Below are 27,459 nucleotides of genomic sequence, written 5' to 3' on the forward strand. Positions count from 1 at the left end.
GCTGTCAAATAATGTAATTAATTTTCTAGATTAATCAGGTTAAAATATTTGATGCAATTAACACATGAACTGGTCATTCTGTGCATGTGTTTATAGTGTCAAATACGTTACAGTTTACAATGACGACGTTTAAGCACATTATGATCAAAAAGACAGAAAAATGCAATTGAACACAGGTGTTCATTGGACCGTGCCTTTTATCGGCTTAAGCTTTAGCAGTCACTATTAACCGTCACGGTTGTCCAACTTCCCATCATGCATTTAGGCAGAACAGGAGACAATCTTTATTTTAACACTTCTAACTGAAACCAACGCAGAACATACTGCATACCATTTGCAGCAACCACTGAGAGTCATGGTTGGCCAACTTCCCATCATGCTTTTGGGCAGTGCAGGAGACGGTTCTTTTTCTTAATATAAAATTACTATAACTTGAACTCATTTATCTTTTAAGAACTACAAGTCTTTCAATCCGTCCTTTAATTTTTAAGCTGTGATTAACTTGTTTAAAATTTTTATAATCGTTTGATAGCCCTATACTTACAGTTGGGCAAATAAGTATTTAGTCAACCACCAATTGTGCAAGTTCTCCTACTTGAAAAGATTAGAGAGGCCTGTAATTGTCAACATGGGTAAACCTCAACCATGAGAGACAGATTGTGGGAAAAAAAAAAAAAACAGAAAGTCACATTGTTTGATTTTTAAATAATGTATTTGCAAATCATGGTGGAAAATAAGTATTTGGTCAATACCAAAAGTTCATCTCAATACTTTGTTATGTACCCTTTGTTGGCAACAACGGAGGCCAAACGTTTTCTGTAACTCTTCGCTTGGTGTAAAGAAATCAACTGTGGGAGCAATTATTAGAAAATGGAAGACATACAAGACCACTGATAATCTCCCTCTATCTGGGGCTCCATGCAAGATCTCACCCCTTGGCGTCAAAATGATAACAAGAACGGTGAGCAAAAATCCCAGAACCACATGGGGGGACCTAGTGAATGACCTACAGAGAGCTGGGACCACAGTAACAAAGGCTGCTATCAGTAACACAATGCGCCGCCAGGGACTCAAATCCTGCACTGCCAGACGTTTCCCCCTGCTAAAGCCAGTACACGTCCAGGCCCATCTGCGGTTCGCTATAGAGCATTTGGATAATCCAGAAGAGGACTGGGAGAATGTGTTGTGTTATGGTCAGATGAAACCAAAATATTAAATGTTGGTAGAAACACAGGTTCTCATGTTTGGAGGAGAAAGAATACTGAATTGCATCCGAAGAACACCATACCCACTGTGAAGCATGGGGGTGGAAACATCATGCTTTTGGGGCTGTTTTTCTGCAAATGGACCAGGACGACTGATCTGTGTAAAGGAAAGAATGAATGGGGCCATGTATCGTGAGATTTTGAGAGAAAATCTCCTTCCATCAGCAAGGGCATTGAAGTTGAGACGTGGCTGAGTCTTTCAGCATGACAATGATCCCAAACACACAGCCAGGGCTACAAAGGAGTGGCTTCGTAAGAAGCATTTCAAGGTTCTGGAGTGGCCTAGTCAGTCTCCACATCACAACCCCATAGAAAATCTGTGGAGGGAGTTGAAAGTGCGTGTTACCCAATGACAGCCCCAAAACATCACTGCTCTAGAGATCTGCATAGAGGAATGGGCCAAAATACCAGCAACACTGTGTGAAAAGCTTGTGAAGAGTTACAGAAAACGTTTGGCCTCCGTTATTGCCAACAAAGGGTACATAACAAAGTATTGAGATGAACTTTTGGTATTCATCAAATACTTATTTTCCACCATGATTTGCAAATAAATTCTTTCAAAATCAAACAATGTGATTTTGATTTTTTTTCCCCCACATTCTGTCTCTCATGGTTGAGGTTTACCCATGTTGACAATTACAGGCCTCTCTAATATTTTCAAGTGGGAGAACTTGCACAATTAGTGGTTGACTAAATACTTATTTGCCCCACTGTATATGGCGGAAAATACTCAGGTGACTTGAAGTTCCGCTCTGAGACCCCCAATTCGGCCAAATTTCCACATTGTCCGATCTGCATGTGTGATACATTATTGAAAAGCTTAAAATCACTATTCTCTGGAGGATGAAACATTTTGAACAGGAGGGCATTTAAAAAAAAAATTATAAACAGCCAAACCCTAACTGGAGGCGAGAGCATGGGAGAGCAGAATTAAAGACGCCACGATTTTAACGAGACATTATTGTGTACTTACCTATTTTCTAGGGTTGTTCCGATCATGTTTTTTTGCTCCCGATCGTTTTAGTTTGAGTATCTGCCAATCCCGATATTTCCCGATTCGATTGCTTTTTTTTTGCTCCCGATTCAATTCCAATCATTCCCGATAATTTTTCCCGATCATATACATTTTGGCAATGCATTAAGAAAAAAATGAATAAAACTCGGACGAATATATACATTCAACATACAGTACATAAGTACCGTATTTGTTTATTATGACAATACATCCTCAAGATGGCATTTACAATATTAACATTCTTTCTGTGAGAGGGATCCACGGATACAAAGACTTGTGACTGTATATTGTGACTAAACATTACCATCTAGTGTATTTGTTGAGCTTTCAGTAAATGATACTGTGGCCATCCCAAATGCATGATGGGAAGTGGAACCATGACTGTGCAACGTGCTACCAATTGCTATATCTTCTCTGCGTGGGGAAATAACATGAGGTGTAAAGACAATAATCAATTGCTATCTTGCTTCCCCACATTGCTTCCCATGATATTTCTAATAATGCGGAGAGGGATTGCAAGGCTTTAGCCCATTAATAAAAGGCTCCAAAGGCTGCTAAAGTTCACTCTACTCATTCTGTGCTGCCGTTTATCTCTCTATATAGGTAAAACGGCGTCATTACAGACTGAGCGCGGCAATGAGTGAGAGGGTCATGCGGCGCTTGCATTAATTGTGTTAAATATGTTCACGTGACACATTTTTTTAAAAAATTACGTAAATTGTCGCTGTTATCAGGATAAATTTGATAACCCTACCTTAAGCCTAAACTAAAGATTCTGGATGAGTGTAACATATTATGTTGGATTTTTTTTTTTTTTTTTTAATGGGTTAAACATGGTGATATAACAAGGGTTGCGATGCAGAAATGGCAGACAACAAGGAGTGGTTGACATTTTCTTTTTCATATAGTTACACTTTTAAACGTTATTTTCCAAATTTTCTTTGTTTGGATCAATTATTTATCGTCTAACATATTGGGGAAAATGCAACAGTAAAAAAAAAAAAACAATTCAGCGATAGTTATGAGGTAGATATCTGTGAATTTTTTAAAGATGCCAAAAATTTTTTTTTTCCCCAAACGAAATATTAGACATCAATTAATAATTCTAAGCTAAAAATGACAGACATTTTGAATAATGAATATAATTACTTACCTTCTTTTTAAGGCTAGGTTGAAACAAAGGCGGTTGAGCGACGTCTGATTGTATTTAATGTATTTATTCATATTTAGCATTGGAAAGAGATACATATCAGACATGATTTTTTTTCTTTTTTCCCCCAAAGTATAATTCTTTATTAAATTCTTCATTGTGTGAGTCCTCTCAAATCAACTCATGCTGCTTAGAACAGCACACAACACAATGAGTAGCCATAGCGATTACAGCCAATGATTAAAAAGTTAAACAAGGCGGTGGCCTTTGAAAGGTAGTTGTCTGGCCACTTCAAAGCAGCTCCCTTGGCACTCATCGTTTACTTTAACAAGCTGCAGCTGCCTGGTGAGAAACGCTTCAGCAGGGAGGGTGAGAGGTTGTACGTGATAGGATGGGAAATCGCTATAAAATCCAGCATTTTTTTTTTTTATTGAAAAAAAAAATCCGCTATGGACTGAGGCCGCGAAGTTTTTAAGCGCCAAGTAGCGAGGGATCACTGTATTAGTTTGTTCTACAAATACGGCACTACTTTTGAGTTTGACGATAATAAAGGACAAAGCGCGTCCCTTGAAAGCTCAATAAAGGACGCATACTTTTGTTTCTGAATACCGGACGATTCCGTTTTTCAAGGGATAGTTGGCAACCCTAGTAGTGAATGAGTTGAGTTTTACTGCATTAAAATAGCTAGCGAGCAAGCAAGCTAATATAAATGGTAAATATCAGTCTTATCAGGGAATTAATTTAACTATAAGACTCAAAGACTATTATCGCACTGCAGGTCAATTATTTTGTTGTTTTGTTTTTTTCAAATCTGGCTCAGGTCTTATTAGTGGGTAGATATAAATTGGCTAAGCATGAATGCTCATGTCGCACATACTAGTGTAGTAAACAAACCCGGCGGAGGCAAAACAAATACAGTAGTTAATACATGTAGTTTTGCTTAACTAAAGACTAAATTACCCGTAGGTGTGTGAGCTCAATTACCAAGTGTACTCTGATTCAAAACCCAAGCCAGTTGAACTATGATCCAGTCCAGCCTGAACTTAAAAATGATACACAACAGTGTCAGTTGTAGCTATAGTTTTCCTTCAGGTTGATATCTTGCCAATCTGGATTATTGTCATCAAGGACCATGACTTGGGATTTAAACTGGACATTAAATGGTCTTCTGGATGAAAATATGATCGTCTTGGGTCCTTTTTTGGTCTGGATCATGAATCTCTTCTCAAAATTGACTGGAACAGACCCTTAGTTGGAAGAGACGGACAGTGTTTATCCAATGTGTTCATTACCAAAAATAAAGTGAGAATTCCTTATATAAAGCAGATAACAATACTAGACTGCTACACAACTTAAACCTTCAATTTTGAAAGGGTAATGAGCCTATTTGCCATCAGGCACTGTTGCCTACCTGCCTCCCGCAGACACTCCTCCTTGTGTCTCTCATCCCATGCTATCAGTTTACAGGCCATTGAGCAGTAAAAGACTTTGTGGCAGCGAGTACAAGCAGTTAGCTTCACAGCAGCAGAGCGGCCGCAATGGTAGCAGAACCTAAATGGTGACCTAAAAAAGATTCAGTGACAAGTGGCCAAAAAAGTTAAAATATTGGGATGATGTCTAAGTGCAAGATGTTTCTTTTTGTTACCATACCGTCGTTTTACTGCAGAGGGAGAAATTGCACCTGTGAGGAAAAAGAAATTCACACAAACTGGCATCACGCGCTCACTTTTTTTGGTTCATGCTTTATCTTGAAAGTATGAGTTGATATGTATTTTGCCAGAATACTTACCACTCTGTACACGGCACTCCTCTCTCTCGAGATGCTCTCTTTCTCTCTGGGCAACAGTCTTCTTGAGCAGACTTCCCATCATGCTTAGGAGCAGACGCTGTATTCTGAATGTCTCTCTACCCGCCATGCTAAGTGCATGATATGGAGTATGGGCTATACCGGAATCCTAGTGAGTTGCATAACAGTTGCTTTTTGTCACTTTTTTTTCTCTTCTTTTTTTTACAAAAGCTTGATGTTTATTTACCGTGTGCTGTGAGGCAGAAAAAATGTTAACACATAAACCGCAGCAAAAAAATTGGCATCATATTGCAGGCCAATAATTTTGTAAATTCCGTTTGAAATACTCTAGTTTTCACAGACTTCAGCAAAATCAAATGTGGTGTTTTATTTTTGTTAATTTTTTTGTTTTTGTTTTAAGGTGGCCCCAAACGGAAGCCTATTGTTGCCAGTATCTAATTTTTTTACATGATAGTATAACATTTTTACATGATAGTATCACTTTTTTTTACATATCACGTTTTTTACATAATGATCTCGTTTTAACAAGGGCTGTCAAACGATTAAAATTTTTAATCGAGTTAATTACAGCTTAAAAATTAATTAATCGTAATTAATCGCAATTAATCGCAATTCAAACCATCTCTAAAATATGCCATATTTTTATGTAAATTATTGTTGGAATGGAAAGATAAGACACACGACGGATATATACATACAACATACTGTACATCAGTACTGTAGTTGTTTATTGTAACAATAAATCCACAAATGGCATTATTAACATTCATTCTGTTAAAGTGATCCACGGATAGAAAGACTTGTAGTTCTTAAACGATAAATGTTATAGTTACAAGTTATAGTAATTCTATATTAAAACCCCTCTTCCTGTTTTCGTTTTAATAAAATTTGTAAAATTTTCAATCAAAAGTAGAGTTAATATAATAATAAGAATAAAAATAACAATAATAAAAATAGAGTGAAAAGTTTTACGTGTATTTTGCATAGCTATTTTGATATGGAATGCCAGTTCATTTTGCATTGTTGTTTAACTGTGTGTCAGAGTAGGGCCTCATTACTATAGACTGAAGTGCTTTTCTTTTTGTGAACTTTTTTTTTTTTTTTTGAGAGATAGGAATATTATTTTTGTTGTGCTTTCACTAAACGATACTTATGTTTGTTGTGAAGGAGTTGCCGAAGCTTATGCCAATAAACGGCGCGGTCCAAAGAACGCCTGTGTCCGCTCGCCTTTACTGTATAACATATACAGTGGGGAGAACAAGTATTTGATACACTGCCAATCTTACCCAAAATAAAACAAGAGACACATAATTGCCACTAAAAGAAAGAAAACTTACCGAAATATGTGAGGCGCACAAATAGCAATTTGCATTGCATTGTGAATACAGCATAAACGTCTCACAACTACTAATTCTCCCACGTTTAGAAGACATAACATGAGTATGGAACGGCGCTGCCCCCAAGCGGCCGGTGGCATTCTCTTCACTCTTAATGTCCATGAACGGCCTCATTGTAATGTTTGAGGCAATATGCCAGCGGGTTATTCATTGCATGCGTTAATTGCGTCAAATATTTTAACATGATTAATTAAAAAAATTAATTAACGCTCGTTAACGCGATAATTTTGACAGCCCTAGTTTTAACATGATAATTATTCATGCGTTTACATGGGAGTTATCACGTTTTAAATGAGTTATCATGTTTTTAAATGATATCACATTTTTACATGATTATTTTCACGTTCCGTTCACGTTTTTACACAATATTCATCACAGTCTTAGATGATAATTATCCCATTTTTACATGATAATCATCACGTTTTTAGATGATAGTATCACGTTTTTACGTAGTAGCACGTTATTATATCAGTTATCACGTATTTATGTAATAATTTTCACGTTTACATGTGACAATCATCACATTTTTACATGAGTATTGCCCCGTTTTTACATGAAAATGATGACATTTCCACATGATAATTATCAAGTTTTTATATCAAGATGATCACATTTCCACATGATAATTAATATTATTAAGTTTTTACATAACAGTCGTCTCATATTTATATAATTATTACTTTTTTACATGATTATTATCTCGTTCCGTTCATGTAACAGTTTTACATAACGATCATCACGTTCTTAGATAATTATCACATTTTTACATGATAATCACCACGTTTTTACATTGTATCACCTTATTATATATAATAATAGTTATCACGCGTTACATAATAATTTTCACGTTTATATATGACAATTATTATATTTTTACATGATAGTTATGTTTTTACATGGTAATTATCACATTTTCACATGATAGTTATCAAATTTTCACATTAGGGTAATCAAATTTTTACTTAAAGTCATCACATTTTTATATAATAATCATGTTTTTATATGATAATCATCAGGTTTTTATGTGATAATCATCATGTTTTAACATGATAATTATCATGTTTTTACGTGATGTTATTACATTTACACATTATAATTATCAGGTTTTTACATAATAATCATCATGTTTTCACATGATAATTATCACATTTTTACAAAATAATTATGAAATTTATACATGATGATTATCACTTTTTTACACGATAGTTATGTTTTTTAGTGCTGCAACAATTAATCGATTAACTCGAGTAATTCGAATAGGAAAAAGCTTCGAATCAAATTCTGCTGCCTTGCCAGGAAGTGAATAACTCAAAAAAGAATGAAATATGAAATATGCTCAGACACAGTCACCCGAGACCATGTAGCGCTCCTTCAATGCCAAATTTGGAAAGACTTTACCAACTAGCAAACAGATTTGAATGACTTTGGTCCCATAATAAACATAAGATTTTCTTCCTCTTTGTAAACAAAAAAATAATATCACTTTTGTAGAACGACTCTACCATAAAATTTTCATTGATGAATTAAAAAAAAGAAAATCTTATTTATTGCCATTTCGAAATGAATCTTGGCTTACATTATACATTTGGTACCTGGTCGAAGGAGACGTGTGCGTAGTCCACTGCCGTTCCGATAGAATCACCAACCTGAACTGGCATCAGTATGTCTGCGCCAACCTTCTCTAACATGTCAAGCTATGATAAGAGTAAAAGTATTTAATTGTCACATATATGGTTTCTTCATCAAGTATGCAATATTGATACTGTATATACAGTGGTATGAAAAAGTATCAGAACCTTTTGGAATTTCTCACATTTCTACATAAAATCACCATCAAATGTCATCTGACCTTTGTCAAAATTACACAGTTGGAGAAAACAGTGTCTGCTTTAACTAAAACCACCTAAACATTTATAGGTTATCATATTTTAATTAGGATAGCATGCAAACAATGACAGAAGGGAGAAGATAAGAAAGTGAACCCTCAGCCTAAGGAGACTTAAAGAGCAATGTAAACCAATTTGTACCAAACAATTGAAGTCAGGTGTGCCCAATCACTGATGAGTGGTTTAAAGCTGCCCTTCCCACTATAAAACACACACCTGGTAAGAATTGTCTTGATGAGAAGCACTGTCTGATGTGCATCATGTCTCGGTCAAAAGAGCCGTCTGAAGACCTGCCATTAAGGATTGTTGACTTGTATAAAGCTGGGAAACGATTCAAAACCATCTCTAAAAGTCTGGATGTCCATCAATCGACAGCCAGCACTGTTGCTTCTCTCCCAAGGAGTGGCCACCCACCAAAGATGACGCCAAGAGTTCAGCGCCGAATACTCAGACAGGTAAAAAAGAACCCAAGCGTGTCTGCTAAAGACTGACAGGAATCACTGGCACAGTCCAATATCTATATGCTCACTTAAACTGTATGTAAAACTATGGCCAAGAATGCTGTTCACCGGAGGACGCCAATGCTGTCTATAAAACACATTTTTGCTCATTTAATGTTTGCAAAAAGGCATTTGAACACTCCACAGAAGTTTTGGCAAAATATTTTGTAGACTGATGAAACCAAAGTTGAATTGTTTGGGAGTAACACACAACGTCATGTGTGGAGGAAAAATTGAACAGCTCACTAACATCAACACCTCATCCCCACTGTGAAGCATGGTGGAGGGAGTATCATGTTTTGGGGCTGTTTTGCTACCTCAGGGCCTGGGCAACTTGTAAACATTAATGGAAGAATAAATTCAAGTTTATCAGGATGTTTTGCAGGAAAACCTGAGGCCATCTGTCAGACAGCTGAAGCTAAAAAGAGGATGGATGCTGCAACAAGAAAAAAAAAACACAGAGGTAAATCATGTTCAGAATGGTTTCAGAAGAACAAAATACACGTTCTGGAGTGGCCGAGTCAACAGCCCAGACTTCATCCCCATTCAGATGCTGCGGCATGACCTAAAGACAGCAATTCATGCCAGACATCCCAGGAATCTGACTGAACTCGAGAAGAATGGGCCAAGATTAGTCCTGATCGATGTGCCAGACTGATCTGCAGCTACAGGAAGTGTCTGGGTGAAGATGTTGCTGCCGGGGGGGGGGGGCACAAAATATTAAATGTGCTGGTTCACTTACTTATTTTTCCCCCTTTTGTCATTGTTGGCATACTATCCTCATTAAAATGTGAAAACCTATAACTGTTTGAGTGGTTTTAATTAAAGCACACACTGTTTTTACATCTGTGTTATTTTGACAAAGATCAGATCACATTTGGCGATGATTTTATGCAGAAATGTGAGAAATTCCTAAAGGTTCAGATACTTTTTCATACCAATGTATTTTATGTTTATTGGGCAATAATCTAATTGGTACATGTATTTGCTACATGTTTTGATGCATTTATATTTTTTATAAAAGATTTATCTCTTAATTTTGGGGGGCTTGGAACATATTAGGGCATTTACATGGAAAACGCATCTCTACTCACGGAATTTTCAGTTTACGAAACAACTTCCAAAACTAATTAATTTCCTAAATAGAGGTTCCACCACTGGATTATTATTATTACTACAGTAAAAAGAAAAAAAATGATGAAAATTGATGTCTGTGGGGTTGTCAAGTTATTTATGATTGGATAATTGAGTCAGGGGTGGAGCCAGGGGAAAGATGAGCTTAAGTTATTGTCTCGCAGATTAACAAGCAGAGGTGGGTAGAGTAGCCAAATATTTTACTGAAGTAAGAGTAGCGTTACTTCAAAATAATATTACTCAAGTAAGAGTAAAGTTGTCATCCAAAAAAATGTACTCAGAAGTAAAAGGATTTGGTGAAAAGAATACTCAAGTAATGGTTAAATGAGTAAATGCTTCCGATGTTAGATTTGTTTTTTTAAACAATGGTATTTTTTTCTCCACCTGAGAAAAATCTGCAGAACTAAAGCATCATTCGTCCAAAGAGCATGAGTGACTTCTAGTGGAGAAAATATTTCCTAGTTTAAATAGTTGAATAGTGCATAGTTCCTTCATAGTTCCTATAAGGAAATTGCTAGACCATAAACTGCTGACCAAAAGTATTGGCACCCCTGCGCTGGACAATCGATGTACTTCATTGACAATTTCAACATATTTTCAGGGCGCAGGCATCTCTTTAAGAACGATGGCCTTCACCTAAATAAGTCAGGAGTGCGGTTACTAAGCAGCAGCATGTTTTATCTCTTGAGGCACAGACAGTCTGCTTATCTCGAGGAAAGGGGGCAAGCTGTCCCAAAACATCGGATAAACATGGTGGCTGGGATGAGTGCTGAATCAGACAGTGTGCACGCAGGATCAATCTCTCCTCCAAAAATGGAGCCGATAGTCGCTGAAGGGGAAGTGACTAAGCCAGCCCTGCCAGGCTGTGACCAACCCTCCTCTGCTGAGGCTCCACTGCCTCAACCGGAGGAGACCCTGGTAGCAGGTGATCGACCCCCTTCAGACGAGACTCAAGAAGTGGCTCCATCAGCTCAAGAGGAGGAGAACGACCCGACCGTACAATCCTCTGCTGTTGAGGCCCCATCCAGCCCCAAATCCTCGCACTCCAAGACGCCACCACGCCGCCGACTCCAGGATAAGGCCCCATCCAGCCCCAAATCCTCACACTCCAAGACGCCACCACGCCGCCGACTCCAGGATAAGGCCCCATCCAGCACCAAATCCTCACACTCCAAGACGCCACCACTCCGCCAACTCAGTCAGGCTAAGGCCTCATCACGGCCTAAATCCCCACAGTCCCGGAAGCCACCCCGCCGACGACTTAGTTTGGATGGAATAATGAGTCAACCTGATTGGGACTCCATGGATCTAGATAGCAAGGTTAACCAGTCTCTTGATCTCCTCAAGTTCATGTCTTCGCTTCCACCCTGTACCTGCCACACCCGACAGGTGCCAGGGGAAGATGGCAACAAACCAACCAGCCTCCCCTGGAATTCTCTCGGGGCAAAGCCAAAGCACTACAACTCTGGAACTAGACGGTATTATCCTTCTATGGAGGAAGCCATGTTTGCGACACCAATATGATGTGCACCGGGTCCAGGCTGTGACAACATTACAAAGACTGTTCTGTCCCAGCAAAAGCCGGGGCCTTATGGAGTACAGTATGTATGCTCAACAATCCCAGTAGTGATAAACAACAAAAAAAGGGCTAGACTGGTGAGAAATAAAAAACGTTCAATCAACTCTGCCAACCTGTTAAGCATAGTATGTCATTCCCAAAACTCACCAGTGAATCCAGTCTGGCATCTCCAATTGGCTCTGCTAAATATTAGATCTTTAGCTGGCAAATCTTTCTTAATTTATGATTTAATCAGCAAACATAACCTTGACATGTTGTTCCTAACAGAAACTTGGTTAGATCAAGATAAGAGTTCGACAGTTCTGATTGAGGCAACCCCCACAAACTTCAATTTCTTTAGTGCGCCAAGAACCCATAAGAAAGGAGGTGGGGTTGCCAGCCTGATCAGGGACAGTTTTCAATGCACGAATATTTCATGTGGTCAGTTTGATTCCTTTGAGTATATTGTCATTCAGCTAAAAAGCCCTTGCAGAGCTGCCTTGGTAACAATTTACAGACCACCGAAGTATAACACAATGTTTTTTGATGAGTTTACCAAAATACTGTCTTCCGTCTGCATGGACTTTGATTGTGTTGTTTTAGTGGGTGACTTTAACATTCATGTTGATAATCCTGAAGAAGGATGTGCTAGAGAGCTTTTAAATATTTTGGATACATTTGGTTTATCTCAGCATGTCACAGTTCCAACACATAACAGAGGGCACATACTGGACTTAATAATATCCAAAGGTCTTAACATCTCTGAGGTCACAGTGGATGATGTTGCTCTGTCTGATCACTACTGCATTATGTTTAAAATGACCACCCCTGTCCATCCTCTGAAAACGGAAACAGAGGTGATTAGGAAGCGTTACATAAGTGATAACACATGTGCGTTATTCACACAGGCCTATGCCTCATCATTAACCCCTACAATAGCTCCAGTGGAAGAACTTGTAAATAGTTTCAGTTCCAGTGTGATGACTGTAATGGACACTATTGCCCCGATTAAGACAAAAACTTTGTCAAGAAAGAAGAGGTCACCCTGGAGAAATGCCATACTAGCTATAAAACAAAAGCAAGTTTGTAGACGAGCAGAACGCAGATGGCGAAAATACAAACTCCTAGTTTTTTATGATATCTACAAAGAGAGTCTTCGCAAATACAACCAGGAACTGAAAAATGCTAGACAATCATATTTTTCAGAGATCCTTAGTAGAAACACCAACAATACTCGCACACTATTTTCTGTTGTTGACAAACTGACAAACCCACAAGCATCAATACCTCAGGAATTGGCATCTGAGGTGTCCTGTAATAATTTCGCAGCATTCTTTACACACAAAGTACTAAAGATTAGACAGACTGTGTGCAACTCCGGATTAACAAATGTTACACTAAACGCCTCCCAAAATGTCCCCCACGTCAATCTTTGACAGTTTAGCCTCTTGGACTATGTCACTTTAACAGAAATTGTGTCGAAATTAAAGCCCACAACATGCTGCCTTGACATCCTTCCTTCAAACTTTTTCAAAACTGTTTTTCATTGCATAGCCCCAGACATACTTCAGATTATAAATACTTCCCTCCAAACAGGAGAGTTTCCTCAGACTTTAAAAACTGCAGTAATAAAACCTCTCCTAATAAACCCTAATCTGGATGCCTCAACCATTAGTAATTACAGGCCAATATCAAATCCGACATTCCTGGGGAAAATTATCGAAAGGGTTGTGTTTGAACAGATCCAGACTTTTATGATCCAAAACAATCTTTTTAACTCATTTCAGTCTGGATTTCGGCCACAACACAGCACTGAGACCGTGCTTATCAAAGTCCTAAATGATATTCGTCGGAATACCGATGCAGGCAAATCATCTGTTCTGCTACTATTGGATCTCAGCGCCGCATTTGACACGGTTGATCACAACATACTACTCAGCAGATTGGAACAGTGGGTAGGGCTTACTGACACTATTCTTCAGTGGTTCACATCCTATTTACATGATAGGGATTTCTTTGTGTCAATTGGAAACTATCAGTCAGAACGAACCAAATTCACGTGTGGAGTCCCTCAAGGGTCAATTCTTGGACCACTCTTATTTAACATCTATATGCTTCCGTTAGCTCAGATAATGGAACAGTATGACATCTCCTATCACGCCTATGCAGATGACACACAACTGTACATTTCTGTGTCCCCACATGATTATAGTCCCTTAGTCTCCCTGAGTAAATGCATTCATCAAATCAATGAATGGATGTGCCAGAATTTTCTCCAGTTAAATGTGGAGAAGACAGAGGTGATCATTTTTGGGCCAAAAAAGGAAAGGTCAAAGATAAGCAGCCAACTTAGCACAATGTCACTTACAGCTACAAATCAAGTCAGAAACCTTGGCGTAATTATTGACTCAGACCTAAAATTTGATAGCCATCTAAAGTCCGTCACTAAATCCGCTTATTACCACCTAAAAAAATATAACCAGAATTAAGGGGCTTCTGACTCAACAAGACATGGAAAAACTTATGCATGCATTCATTTTCAGCAGATTGGACTACTGCAACGGTATATTTACATGTCTTGATAAAAAAATCAGTCAGAAAGCTGCAGCTAGCACAGAATGCTGCAGCCAGAGTCCTCACAAATACAAGGAAGCTGGACCACATTACACCGGTTTTGAAATCGCTACACTGGCTTCCAGTGAGCCAAAGGATAGACTATAAAATACTACTGCTCGTCTACAAAACACTTAATGGCCTTGGACCAAAATACATGCCTGACTTGTTAGATTCCTATGAGACATCTAGACCCCTAAGGTCGTCTGGAACGGGTCTTCTGCATGTTCCAAGAACAAGAACCAAGCAGGGTGAGGCAGCATTTAGTTATTATGCTCCTCACCTCTGGAACAAGTTACCCGAACGTCTGAAGTATGCTGAAACTGTTAGCTCCTTTAAATCAGGGCTAAAAACGCTTTTGTTTAGCACTGCATATCCATAACTGTCTATATATTTCAATCTACCTGCCTTCTATTCCTCTTGTGCTTATCTCTATTGCTGATTTCAATGATTATTAGTAGTAGTAGTTTTTGCTTGATTTTTATTTTTGTTTTATTTTTATTTATTTATTTTTAATCTGTGATTAAATGCAATCTTTTGTCTTGGTTTTTACGTTGTGTTGATTTAAATGTGATTTTTATGATCTTCATGTGATGTAAAGCACTTTGAATTGCCTTGTGTTGAATTGTGCTATATAAATAAATTTGCCTTGCCTTGCCTTGCCCTGCAATTCTGTCAGATAATGCTCAATTTCTCCCAGAAAATGATGAAAATTACAAATGCTTTGGTAGTAATATCCCTATTTATTTTGCTTGCAGTGGAAAACACAAAAGAGAATGGAAAAAAAAAAATCAACCATTATCATTTTACAAAAAACTCCAAAAATGGTACCCTCAGCATAATACTTGGTAGCACAACCTTTAGACAAAATAACTGCGAACAACCGCTTCTGGTATCCATCAATGAGTTTCTTACAATGCTCTGCTGGAATTTTGGACTATTCTTTTTTGGCCATCTGCTCCAGGTCTCTGAGATTTGATGGGTGCCTTCTCCGAACTGCCATTTTCAGATCTCTCCACAGGTGTTCCATGGGATTCAGGTCTGGAGTCATTGCTGGCCACTTTAGAAGTCTCCAGTGCTTTCTCTCAAACCATTTTCTAGTGCTTTTTGAAGTGTGTTTTGGGTCATTGTCAGGCTGGAAGACACATGACCTCTGAGGGAGACCCAGATTTCTCTCACTGGGCCCTACATTATGCTGCAAAATTTGTTGGTAGTCTTCAGACGTCATAATGCCATGCACACAGTCAAGCAGTCCAGTGCCAGAGGCAGCAAACAACCCCAAAACATCAGGGAACCTGCACCATGTTTGACTGTGGGGACTGTGTTCTTTTCTTTGAAGGCCTCGTTTTTTCCCCTGTACAATCTATGTTGATGCCTTTTCCCAACAAGCGCTACTTTTTTCTCAACTGACCAGACAACATTCTTCCAAAACATTTTTGGCTTTCTTAGGTAAGTTTTGGCAAACTCCAGCCTGGCTTTTTTTATGTCTCTGGGTCAGAAGTGGGGTCTTCCTGGGTATCCTCTCATAGAGTCACTTTTCATTCAGACGCTGACGGATATTAAGAGTTGACATTGTTGTACCCTCGGACTGCGGGACAGCTTTAACTTGTTTGGATGTTTGTCGAGGTTCTTTATCCACAATCCGCACAATCTTTCATTGAAATCTCTCGTCAATTTTTCTTTTACGTCCACATCTAGGAAGGTTAGCCACAGTGCCATGGGCTTTACACTTATTGATGACACTGCGCACGGTAGACAAAGGAACATTCAGGTCTTTGGAGATGGAGTTGTAGCCTTGAGATTGCCCATGCTTCCCCACAATCTTGCTTCTCAAGTTCTCAGAAAGTTCTTTGGTCTTCTTTCTTTTCCCCATGGTCAATGTGGTATACCAAGGACACAGGACAGAGGATGAGTCAACTTTAATCCATTTTAACTGGCTGCAAGTGTGATTTAGTTATTGCCACCACCTGTTATGTGCCACAGGTAAGTAACAGGTGCTGTTAATTACACAAATTAGAGAAGCATCACGTGATTTTTCAAAGGCTGTCAATACTTTTGTCCGGCCCATTTTTGGAGTTTTGTGTAAAATGATAATGATTTTTTTTCCCATTCTCTTTGGTGTTTTTTCATTTCAAGCAAAATTAATGAAGATATTACTACCGAAGCATTTGTAATTGCAATCATTTTCTGGGAGAAATTGAGCATTATCTAACAGAATTTCAGGGGTGCCAATATTTTCGGCCAGCAGTGTATCTCCGGTTTTCCGTGGTCAATCGGTACCAAATAAAAACTGGGAGACAGGTTAATATCGGCGCTTTCGGGTTATGTTGAGGGCAGCGCTCTGTCAAAAATTTTTTACAGTGCTTTAAAGACGCAACAAACTGTTAGCATTGCTGGGAAAAAAGTAAAGTCTCATATGTAGAATAAAGAGAAAAAATGTAACCAACCAATGTAGTGGAGTAAGAGTAGCGTTTCTTCTTCACAAATCTACTCAAGTAAAAGTAAAAAGTATGGCTAAGCAAAATTACACTTAGAAGTACATTTCTCTCAAAAAGTTACTCAAATAAATGTAACTGAGTCAATATAGCGCGTTACTACCCACCTCTGTAAATAAGTGTCACATTAATGAATCGTAAGTTCACTTCAGATCAGAACAAGCATATTTCAGAAAAAGGAGTGTAGCTTGATACCAGTCTTGGTCTGTTGGCATCTAATCGATAGTTGAAGTTTCCAAGGGCACAAAGGGCACTGCCCACTCCACGACCTAAGGGAAGGTTAGGATCGCCACCTCCTTTTAAAAGCTCTTCCACTGCCTTTGGAAGGAAAACAACAGGATAACTCTTGGGTAAGCAACACAATATGCATTCGTCTGTGTCTTGTAATGTGTGCCAGATTGTTTACTGTGTTATTGCCACTTGCTATAGCCAAAGAAAGAGGAGAATGACCGCTCCAGAGGAAGTCCGTGCTTGCTTTGTAGGAGAGCAAGAGAGATACTACCTTGCTGGCATTCTGTACAAAATAGGCACACTGGTCAATCAGAGATACAATGATATTAGTTATACGTACACGATAATTATCGGTCCAATAACAGGAATTATGACATCATCCCAATAAATACAATAATATAATTAATAGGCCCGATAATGTACAGTATATTTTTGGCACGGTGGATTGGGATTTGTGCGTTCGTTTCCACTCCTGTTTTGCCAGTACAATGTATCAGTGACTGTGTGTGGTTGAGGAAGAAGGAGGTGTGCCACAAATCAAGCGCTCCTTTTCTGTGACGTACCGCTCAAGCGATGGCAGTGTGCAGCTGGCCAGTAGCAACTTTTTTCAAGTTGTCAGTGGAAAACGCTTCACTTGCAATTTTTAACACATGCAAAGCCAAAGTTCCACGAGGAGGTGAAAAAAAGTGTCGAGCTACAACACATCTTAATTAGCCACTTAAAATATCACAATCGCTTCGATTGTGTTTTAAAAGAGTACAGGGACGCGCAAGCTGCGAATGAAGCTGCCCATCCAATTCCAAAGCCAGCTAAGAAAGCCATGGTTGTACCATTTAACGAGGCATTTGAGTTTCACAAAGATGACCGAGGACTATAGCCATCACAAACATGGTCACAGAGATCATGGCGCTAGACAACCAACCCTTTTCCCTCGTCGAAGACATGGGATTCAGGCGGCTACTTTGTCATTTGGAGCCCAGGTTTGTTTCAAGCAGTCGGCACTTTTCAGATGAATGTTTACCGGCAAAGTATGATGAGATTGCGACACGCTTCCATACTTTGATCGGCAACCATGCACGGCACTTAAGGAACACATCTTCAATGACATTGACTAAATGATCGTGATTAACTCAAATTATATTTGAAAAAATAAATTATGGCACTTTATTTGAAGTTGAGACTGTTCTTTTGTTCATTATAATAATGTTCATGTCATCATGAAAAAACTGATTAGGTCAAAGGCAAATCTATGTTGAATCCACCACTATTTTTTTTACCTCCAGGTGTTCAAAAACTCAGGTGAATATAAATTGTAAAATTATATATTTGTTATCGGTTATCGATATCGGCTTTGAGGAGTAGGAAGTTATCGATATCGGTTTCAAAAAATGGATATCGAGCACCTCTAATACTAGTAAAGATAGTTGTAGTTAACTTCACGGGTTTTGATCTTCACAGTTCAGTCACATCTTGTTTCTCATTTATTAGTGAGTCAAAAGTCAAAAAATAGATATCTACAACTATTTTGTCAAGTACTTCTAGACCTAATTGTACACTAGCAAGAATGAATAAGTAACTAGAAACTGCCATTTCTGGAGAAATTGCGATAGGAGCTTTACTGTGGTTGATACAGAGCTAAGATAATTTGGGGACATTTCGGTGACACATCCTGTTGGTATCAAGTCACTTCCTGTTGATTTGGGGACATTTTGGGACACATCATATTCATAATCAGGCACTTTGTGTTGATTTGGGGACAAGACACATCCATGTTGATATCAGGTCACTTCCTGTTGATTTGGGGCCATTTCGGGGATATTTTCTGTTAATATCAGGTCACTTCCTGATGATTTGGGAACATCTCGGGGAACTGTCCTGTTGATATCAGGTTACTATCTGATGATTTGGGCACACAGATATTTTTTGCCATTGAAAATGAATGCGAAATTTGGACATACATAGCCGTCAATGGCATCTCATTAGAAATGAATGCCAAAGTTTTAGGCCAATTTTGGGGTAACCATACGTTTTTGGCAAATTGTGTATTCGTATTAACTTTTATGCCCCTTACCGCACTGGAATTTTTGATCTGTAAATAACGTGATTTGGTTAAAAATTGTAGGCCTAGACACATTTTGTTTTTGTTTTGTTTTTTTTCCCAAAAACCCGCATTAACAGGTGAGCGAAAATTTTGAGGGTGGTCATTTGAAAATTTCCCCTTGTCCGGTCATTTCGATATTTGAACGGTGCCAGCTGCAAACGGTGTGGGCTGTGTGGGGTGCCAAAATGCAGAGAATTAAGATGTTGAAAAAAAGAAAGTTGAGGAATTTTAGGAGATGGGCCTTTGCTTTGGAAAGCTCCTAGCTAATAAAACAGGTCCATTTCACATAATTAAAATCTTGTGGCACTATATTTAAGAATAGAATGGCTTTTCTTGAATTTTAGAAACACAGTACTGGATGTATGGAGAACACTACTTCTTACATGTAAGCAAGCTCTCAACCTTTGGAGCGAATTATCCTCCAGATTGTGACCGAAGCAGAGAGCCACATTGGTGTCGAAAATTGTAACCACGCGTAGGATGACACGGAGATGATCTCTCACGACTGGTCTGTTTAGTCACATTTCTTTCCATAGTTTGGCTACGAAAGACCGCCATCTTTTAAAACAAATACGGGCGCATTACAGAATACAGTCCAATCTTGTGGTTTTGGTACTTCACTGTTCAAAGCATTTTTACTCCATCCATTAGCAACCCACAGCTACAGGCATATTTTTTTCCTTCCGATTGGACTGACAAAAAGAGATTAAATCAGATGAGGTGACCGAGTGGTTAAGGTGATGGACTGCTAATCCATTGTGTTCTGCACGCGTGGGTTCGAATCCCATCCTCATCGTTTTCTTGTATTTTGTACGATCTTGTCCAGGGTTTCCCCTACCAATGAAAGATCATGGCGCACGACACACCAAAATAAAAGCCGCCACGCCTTGCAAATGTGATTCATATTTTTTAAAGATTTAAAGATCCAAGATAAAGCGCATCAGGTCTAATGAAAGGGCTCAGACACTCAAATGGCAGTGGGTTCCCACATGGTAGTACATATGGGCCTTTACAGATCCCTCTTTATTGTTCTTTTCTCACCATAACGCTCGTATCTGCAGAAATGATCAGAAACACAGATAAAGATATGTGCAGCCTTCTGTTCCGCTAAATGTTATTGATTCAAACAAAAGGCCCGCCTTCCCCCGTATAGGCAAGAGCTGTGCCGCACCTAGGCACGAGCGCCTTGCCACCCATTCGCACATGCGGCACACACCAATGCGCACAGGCCATGCCTGCCAAACCTTTTGGCGGCGACTGCCCACTGGAGCAGGTCGTACCTGACAAACCAATGACATAAGTGATGACTTCCTGGTGTTCAAAACTTCATTCATTCTTCTTCTGGTCCAACAAAATGAGGAATCCTTCATGAATTTGCATGCATCATTTCAATTTTAGTATGTGCAAAGTCGAAGCAACACAAGATGCAAAGCGTGTGGTGTTATATATGAAGGTCCCAGAATATAACACACTCTAGGATGACAGTGTCACTGACAAGGGCTAAGACACTCCTACATTTGGGCCTTTACAGATCCCTCTTTATTGTTCTTTTCTCACCATAACGCTCGTATCTGCAGAAATGATCAGAAACGCAGATAAAGATATGTGCAGCCTTCTGTTCGGCTAAACGTTATTGATTCAAACAAAATGCCCGCCCTCCCCCATATAAGGAAGAGCTGTGCCGCACCTAAGCACGAGCGCCTTGCCACCCATTCGCACATGCGGCATACACGAATGCGCACAGGCCATGCCTGCCCACTCTTTTGGCAGCATCTGCCTACTGAAGCAGGTCGTAACTGACACCCACTGACATAAGTGATGACTTCCTGGTGTTCAAAACTTCATTCATTCTACTTCTGGTCCAACAAAATAAGGAATCCTTCATGAATTTGCATGCATCATTTCAATTTTAGTATGTGCAAAGTCAAAGCAACACAAGATGCAAAGCGTGTGGTGTTATATATGAAGGTCCCAGAAACTAACACATTCTAGGATGACAGTGTCACTGACAAGGGCTAAGACACTCGAATGGCAGTGGGATACCACATAGTAGTACATATGGGCCTTTACAGATCCCTCTTTATTGTTCTTTTCTCACCATAACGCTCGTATCTGAAGACATGATCAGAAACGCAGATAAAGATATGTAGAGCCTTCTGTTCGGCTAATCGTTGTTGATTTACAAAAAAGGCCCGCCCTCCACCGTATAGGCATGACCTGTGCCGCACCTAGTCACGAGCGCCTGCCACCCATTCGCACATGCGGCACACACCAATGCGCACAGGCCATGCCTGCTAAACCTTTTGGCAGCGCCTGCCCACTGGAGCAGGTCTGACCTGACACCCAATGACATAAGTGATGACTTCCTGGTGTTCAAAACTTCATTCATTCTACTTCTGGTCCCACAAAATGAGGAACGCTACAGGAACTTGTATGCATCGTTCCAATTTTTGTATATGCGAAGCCGAAGAAACACAACAGACAAAGGATGTGGTGTTATTTATGAAGGTCCCAGAAACCAACCCATTCTAGGATGACGGTATCACTGACAAGTGCTCAGACACTTGAATGGCAGCCTTCTGTTCGGCTAAACGTTATTGATTCAAAGAAAATGCCCGCCCTCCCCCGTATAGGCAAGAGCTGTGCCACAACTAGGCAAGAGCGCCTGCCACCCATTCGCACATGCGGCACACACCAATGCACACGGGCCATGCCTGCTAAAGCTTTTGGCAGCGCCTGCCCACTGGAGCAGGTCGGACCTGACACCCAATGACATAAGTGATGACTTCCTGGTGTTCAAAACTTCATTCATTCTACTTCTGGTACAACAAAATGAGGAACGCTAGAGGAATTCACATGCATCGTTCCAATTTTTGTATATGCGAAGCCGAAGCAACACAATAGACAAAGGATGTGGTGTTATTTATGAAGGTCCCAGAAACCAACCCATTCTAGGATGACGGTATCACTGACAAGTGCTCAGACACTTGAATGGCAGCCTTCTGTTCGGCTAAACGTTATTGATTCAAACAAAATGCCCGCCCTCCCCCATATAAGCAAGATCTGTGCCGCACCTAAGCACGAGCGCCTTGCCACCCATTCGCACATGCGGCAAACACGAATGGGCACAGGCCATGCCTGCCCACTCTTTTGGCAGCATCTGCCTACTGAAGCAGGTCGTAACTGACACCCACTGACATAAGTGATGACTTCCTGGTGTTCAAAACTTCATTCATTCTACTTCTGGTCCAACAAAATGAGGAACGCTAGAGGAATTCACATGCATCTTTCCAATTTTTGTATATGCGAAGCCGAAGCAACACAACAGACAAAGGATGTGGTGTTATTTATGAAGGTCCCAGAAACCAACACATTCTAGGATGACGGTGTCACTGACAAGTGCTCAGACACTTGAATGGCAGTGGGTTCCCACATAGCAGTACATATGGGCCTTTACAGATCCCTCTTTATTGTTCTTTTCTAACCATAACGCTCGTATCTGCAGAAATGATCAGAAACGCAGATAAAGATATGTGCAGCCTTCTGTTCGGCTAAACGTTATTGATTCAAACAAAATTCCCGCCCTCCCCCGTATAGGCAAGAGCTGTGCCACACCTAGGCACGAGCGCCTGCCACCCATTCGCACATGCGGCACACACCAATGCGCACGGGCCATGCCTGCTAAACCTTTTGGCAGCGCCTGCCCACTGGAGCAGGTCGTAACTGACACCCAGCGACATAAGTGATGACTTCCTGGTGTTCAAAACTTCATTCATTCTTCTTCTGGTCCAAAAAAATGAGGAACGCTACAGGAATTTGCATGCATCGCTCCAATTTTTGTACCAAAGGGTGTGCAAAACTTCATTCATTCTTCTTCGGGTCCAACAAAATGAGGAACGATTCACGAATTTGCGTGTCATCCTTGCGCAGGGGCCATGCTAATCTTCTCTGTATCGTTCCAATTTTAGTATATGCGAAGCCAAAGCAACACAACATTTGGAGGTTGAGGAGTTGGATATAAAGGTCCCAGGAACCAACACATTCTAGGATGACGGTGTCACTGACAAGGGCTCAGACACTCGAATGGCAGTGGGTTCCCACATAGTACTACATATGGGCCTTTACAGATCCCTCTTTATGGTTCTTTTCTCACCATAACGCTCGTATCTGCAGAAATGATCAGAAACGCAGATAAAGATATGTGCAGCCTTCTGTTCGGCTAAACGTTATTGATTCAAACAAAATGCCCGCCCTCCCCCGTATAGGCAAGAGCTGTGCCGCACCTAAGCACGAGCGCCTTGCCACCCATTCGCACATGCGGCATACACGAATGCGCACAGGCCATGCCTGCCCACTCTTTTGGCAGCATCTGCCTACTGAAGCAGGTCGTAACTGACACCCACTGACATAAGTGATGACTTCCTGGTGTTCAAAACTTCATTCATTCTACTTCTGGTCCAACAAAACGAGGAACGCTAGAGGAATTCACATGCGTCTTTCCAATTTTTGTATATGCGAAGCCGAAGCAACACAATAGACAAAGGATGTGGTGTTATTTATGAAGGTCCCAGAAACCAACACATTCTAGGATGACGGTGTCACTGACAAGGGCTCAGACACTTGAATGGCAGTGGGATCCCACATAGTAGTACATATGGGCCTTTACAGATCCCTCTTTATTGTTCTTTTCTCAGCATAATGCTCGTATCTGCAGAAAGGATCAGAAACGCAGATAAAGATATGTGCAGCCTTCTGTTCCGCTAAATGTTATTGATTCAAACAAAAGGCCCGCCCTCCCCCGTATAGGCAAGAGCTGTGCCGCACCTAAGCACGAGCGCCTTGCCACCCATTCGCACATGCGGCATACACGAATGCGCACAGGCCATGCCTGCCCACTCTTTTGGCAGCATCTGCCTACTGAAGCAGGTCGTAACTGACACCCAACGACATAAGTGATGACTTCCTGGTGTTCAAAACTTCATTCATTCTTCTTCGGGTCCAACAAAATGAGGAACGCTTCACGAATTTGCGTGTCATCCTTGCGCAGGGGCCATGCTAATCTTCTCTGTATCGTTCCAATTTTAGTATATGCGAAGCCGAAGCAACGCAACATTTGGAGGTTGAGGAGTTGGATATAATGGTCCCAGGAACCAACACATTCTAGGATGACGGTGTCACTGACAAGGGCTCAGACACTCGAATGGCAGTGGGTTCCCACATAGTACTACATATGGGCCTTTACAGATCCCTCTTTATGGTTCTTTTCTCACCATAACGCTCGTATCTGCAGAAATGATCAGAAACGCAGATAAAGATATGTGCAGCCTTCTGTTCGGCTAAACGTTATTGATTCAAACAAAATGCCCGCCCTCCCCCGTATAGGCAAGAGCTGTGCCGCACCTAAGCACGAGCGCCTTGCCACCCATTCGCACATGCGGCATACACGAATGCGCACAGGCCATGCCTGCCCACTCTTTTGGCAGCATCTGCCTACTGAAGCAGGTCGTAACTGACACCCACTGACATAAGTGATGACTTCCTGGTGTTCAAAACTTCATTCATTCTTCTTCGGGTCCAACAAAATGAGGAACGCTTCACGAATTTGCGTGTCATCCTTGCGCAGGGGCCATGCTAATCTTCTCTGTATCGTTCCAATTTTAGTATATGCGAAGCCGAAGCAACGCAACATTTGGAGGTTGAGGAGTTGGATATAAAGGTCCCAGGAACCAACACATTCTAGGATGACGGTGTCACTGACAAGGGCTCAGACACTCGAATGGCAGTGGGTTCCCACATAGTACTACATATGGGCCTTTACAGATCCCTCTTTATGGTTCTTTTCTCACCATAACGCTCGTATCTGCAGAAATGATCAGAAACGCAGATAAAGATATGTGCAGCCTTCTGTTCGGCTAAACGTTATTGATTCAAACAAAATGCCCGCCCTCCCCCGTATAGGCAAGAGCTGTGCCGCACCTAAGCACGAGCGCCTTGCCACCCATTCGCACATGCGGCATACACGAATGCGCACAGGCCATGCCTGCCCACTCTTTTGGCAGCATCTGCCTACTGAAGCAGGTCGTAACTGACACCCACTGACATAAGTGATGACTTCCTGGTGTTCAAAACTTCATTCATTCTACTTCTGGTCCAACAAAACGAGGAACGCTAGAGGAATTCACATGCATCTTTCCAATTTTTGTATATGCGAAGCCGAAGCAACACAATAGACAAAGGATGTGGTGTTATTTATGAAGGTCCCAGAAACCAACACATTCTAGGATGACGGTGTCACTGACAAGGGCTCAGACACTTGAATGGCAGTGGGTTCCCACATAGTAGTACATATGGGCCTTTACAGATCCCTCTTTATTGTTCTTTTCTCACCATAATGCTCGTATCTGCAGAAATGATCAGAAACGCAGATAAAGATATGTGCAGCCTTCTGTTCGGCTAAACGTTATTGATTCAAACAAAACGCCCGCCCTCCCCCGTATAGGCAAGAGCTGTGCCGCACCTAAGCACGAGCGCCTTGCCACCCATTCGCACATGCGGCATACACGAATGCGCACAGGCCATGCCTGCCCACTCTTTTGGCAGCATCTGCCTACTGAAGCAGGTCGTAACTGACACCCAACGACATAAGTGATGACTTCCTGGTGTTCAAAACTTCATTCATTCTTCTTCTTCTGGTCCAACAAAACGAGGAACACTACAGGAATTTGCATGCATCGCTCCAATTTTTGTATATGCGAAGCCAAAGCAACACAACAGGCAATGGGTGTGGTGTTATCTATGAAGGTCCCAGAAACCAACACATTCTACGATGACGGTATCACTGACAAGTGCTCAGACACTTGAATGGCAGTGGGTTCCCACATAGTAGTACATATGGGCCTTTACAGATCCCTCTTTATTGCTCTTTTCTCACCATAACGCTCGTATGTGCAGAAATGATCAGAAACGCAGATAAAGATATGTGCAGCCTTCTGTTCGGCTAAACGTTATTGATTCAAACAAAACGCCCGCCCTCCCCTGTATAGGCAAGAGCTGTGCCACACCTAGGCACGAGCGCCTGCCACCCATTCACACATGCGGCACACACCAATGCGCACGGGCCATGCCTGCTAAACCTTTTGGCAGCGCCTGCCCACTGGAGCAGGTCGGACCTGACACCCACTGACATAAGTGATGACTTCCTGGTGTTCAAAACTTCATTCATTCTTCTTCTGGTCCAAAAAAATGAGGAACACTACAGGAATTTGCATGCATCGCTCCAATTTTTGTATATGCGAAGCCAAAGCAACACAACAGACAAAGGGTGTGGTGTTATTTATGAAGGTCCCAGAAACCAACACATTCTAGGATGACGGTGTCACTGACAAGGGCTCAGACACTTGAATGGCAGTGGGTTCCCACATAGTAGTACATATGGGCCTTTATAGATCCCTCTTTATTGTTCTTTTCTCACCATAACGCTCGTATCTGCAGAAATGATCAGAAACACAGACAAAGATATGTGCAGCCTTCTGTTCAGCTAAACGTTATTGATTCAAACAAAAGGCCTGCCCTCCCCCGTATAGGCAAGAGCTGTGCCGCACCTAAGCACGAGCGCCTTGCCACCCATTCGCACATGCGGCATACACGAATGCGCACAGGCCATGCCTGCCCACTCTTTTGGCAGCATCTGCCTACTGAAGCAGGTCGTAACTGACACCCACTGACATAAGTGATGACTTCCTGGTGTTCAAAACTTCATTCATTCTACTTCTGGTCCAACAAAATGAGGAACACTAGAGGAATTCACATGCATCTTTCCAATTTTTGTATATGCGAAGCCGAAGCAACACAATAGACAAAGGATGTGGTGTTATTTATGAAGGTCCCAGAAACCAACACATTCTAGGATGACGGTGTCACTGACAAGGGCTCAGACACTTGAATGGCAGTGGGTTCCCACATAGTAGTACATATGGGCCTTTACAGATCCCTCTTTATTGTTCTTTTCTCACCATAACGCTCGTATCTGCAGAAATGATCAGAAACGCAGATAAAGATATGTGCAGCCTTCTGTTCGGCTAAACGTTATTGATTCAAACAAAACGCCCGCCCTTCCCCGTATAGGCAAGAGCTGTGCCACACCTAGGCACGAGCGCCTGCCACCCATTCGCACATGCGGCACACACCAATGCGCACAGGCCATGCCTGCCAAACCTTTTGGCGGCACCTGCCCACTGGAGCAGGTCGGACCTGACACCCAACGACATAAGTGATGACTTCCTGGTGTTCAAAACTTCATTCATTCTT

At 41.0% G+C, this 27,459-nt stretch overlaps 1 protein-coding gene and 4 non-coding genes across 16 annotated transcripts in view; 1 reads left to right on the forward strand and 4 right to left on the reverse strand.

Annotated features, from left to right (window-relative positions):
• Positions 1 to 1,959: 1,959 nt before the first annotated feature.
• The window catches only part of LOC130918863 (ankyrin repeat and MYND domain-containing protein 1-like), a 124,521-nt gene continuing 99,021 nt past the window's right edge, over positions 1,960 to 27,459 (reverse strand). For 8 of the 12 annotated variants that reach the window (XM_057841029.1, XM_057841027.1, XM_057841021.1 and 5 more), the window contains 7 exons: positions 17,227 to 17,352; positions 17,016 to 17,138; positions 8,227 to 8,328; positions 5,220 to 5,385; positions 5,081 to 5,111; positions 4,842 to 4,993; positions 1,960 to 4,677 (listed from right to left, as the gene is read on the reverse strand). In XM_057841029.1, the coding sequence (XP_057697012.1) occupies positions 4,496 to 4,677; positions 4,842 to 4,993; positions 5,081 to 5,111; positions 5,220 to 5,385; positions 8,227 to 8,328; positions 17,016 to 17,138; positions 17,227 to 17,352 (882 nt within the window). In that variant the 3' untranslated portion in view covers positions 1,960 to 4,495. Of the gene's footprint in view, positions 4,678 to 4,841; positions 4,994 to 5,080; positions 5,112 to 5,219; positions 5,386 to 8,210; positions 8,329 to 17,015; positions 17,139 to 17,226; positions 17,353 to 27,459 lie in introns of those variants that run through there. The other 4 variants (XM_057841031.1, XM_057841020.1, XM_057841028.1 and 1 more) reach the window with 3 other exon arrangements.
• On the forward strand, positions 19,867 to 19,948 carry trnas-gcu (transfer RNA serine (anticodon GCU)). Its single transcript has one exon. It is a non-coding gene; the product is annotated as a tRNA-Ser (tRNA).
• On the reverse strand, positions 23,038 to 23,143 carry LOC130919560 (U6 spliceosomal RNA). Its single transcript, XR_009063998.1, has one exon. It is a non-coding gene; the product is annotated as a U6 spliceosomal RNA (small nuclear RNA).
• LOC130919549 (U6 spliceosomal RNA) lies at positions 24,155 to 24,260 on the reverse strand. The gene has a single exon (XR_009063987.1). It is a non-coding gene; the product is annotated as a U6 spliceosomal RNA (small nuclear RNA).
• LOC130919550 (U6 spliceosomal RNA) lies at positions 24,731 to 24,836 on the reverse strand. The gene has a single exon (XR_009063988.1). It is a non-coding gene; the product is annotated as a U6 spliceosomal RNA (small nuclear RNA).

The sequence above is a fragment of the Corythoichthys intestinalis genome, chromosome 7 (assembly GCF_030265065.1).
Source record: "Corythoichthys intestinalis isolate RoL2023-P3 chromosome 7, ASM3026506v1, whole genome shotgun sequence".
Lineage (NCBI taxonomy): Eukaryota > Metazoa > Chordata > Actinopteri > Syngnathiformes > Syngnathidae > Corythoichthys > Corythoichthys intestinalis.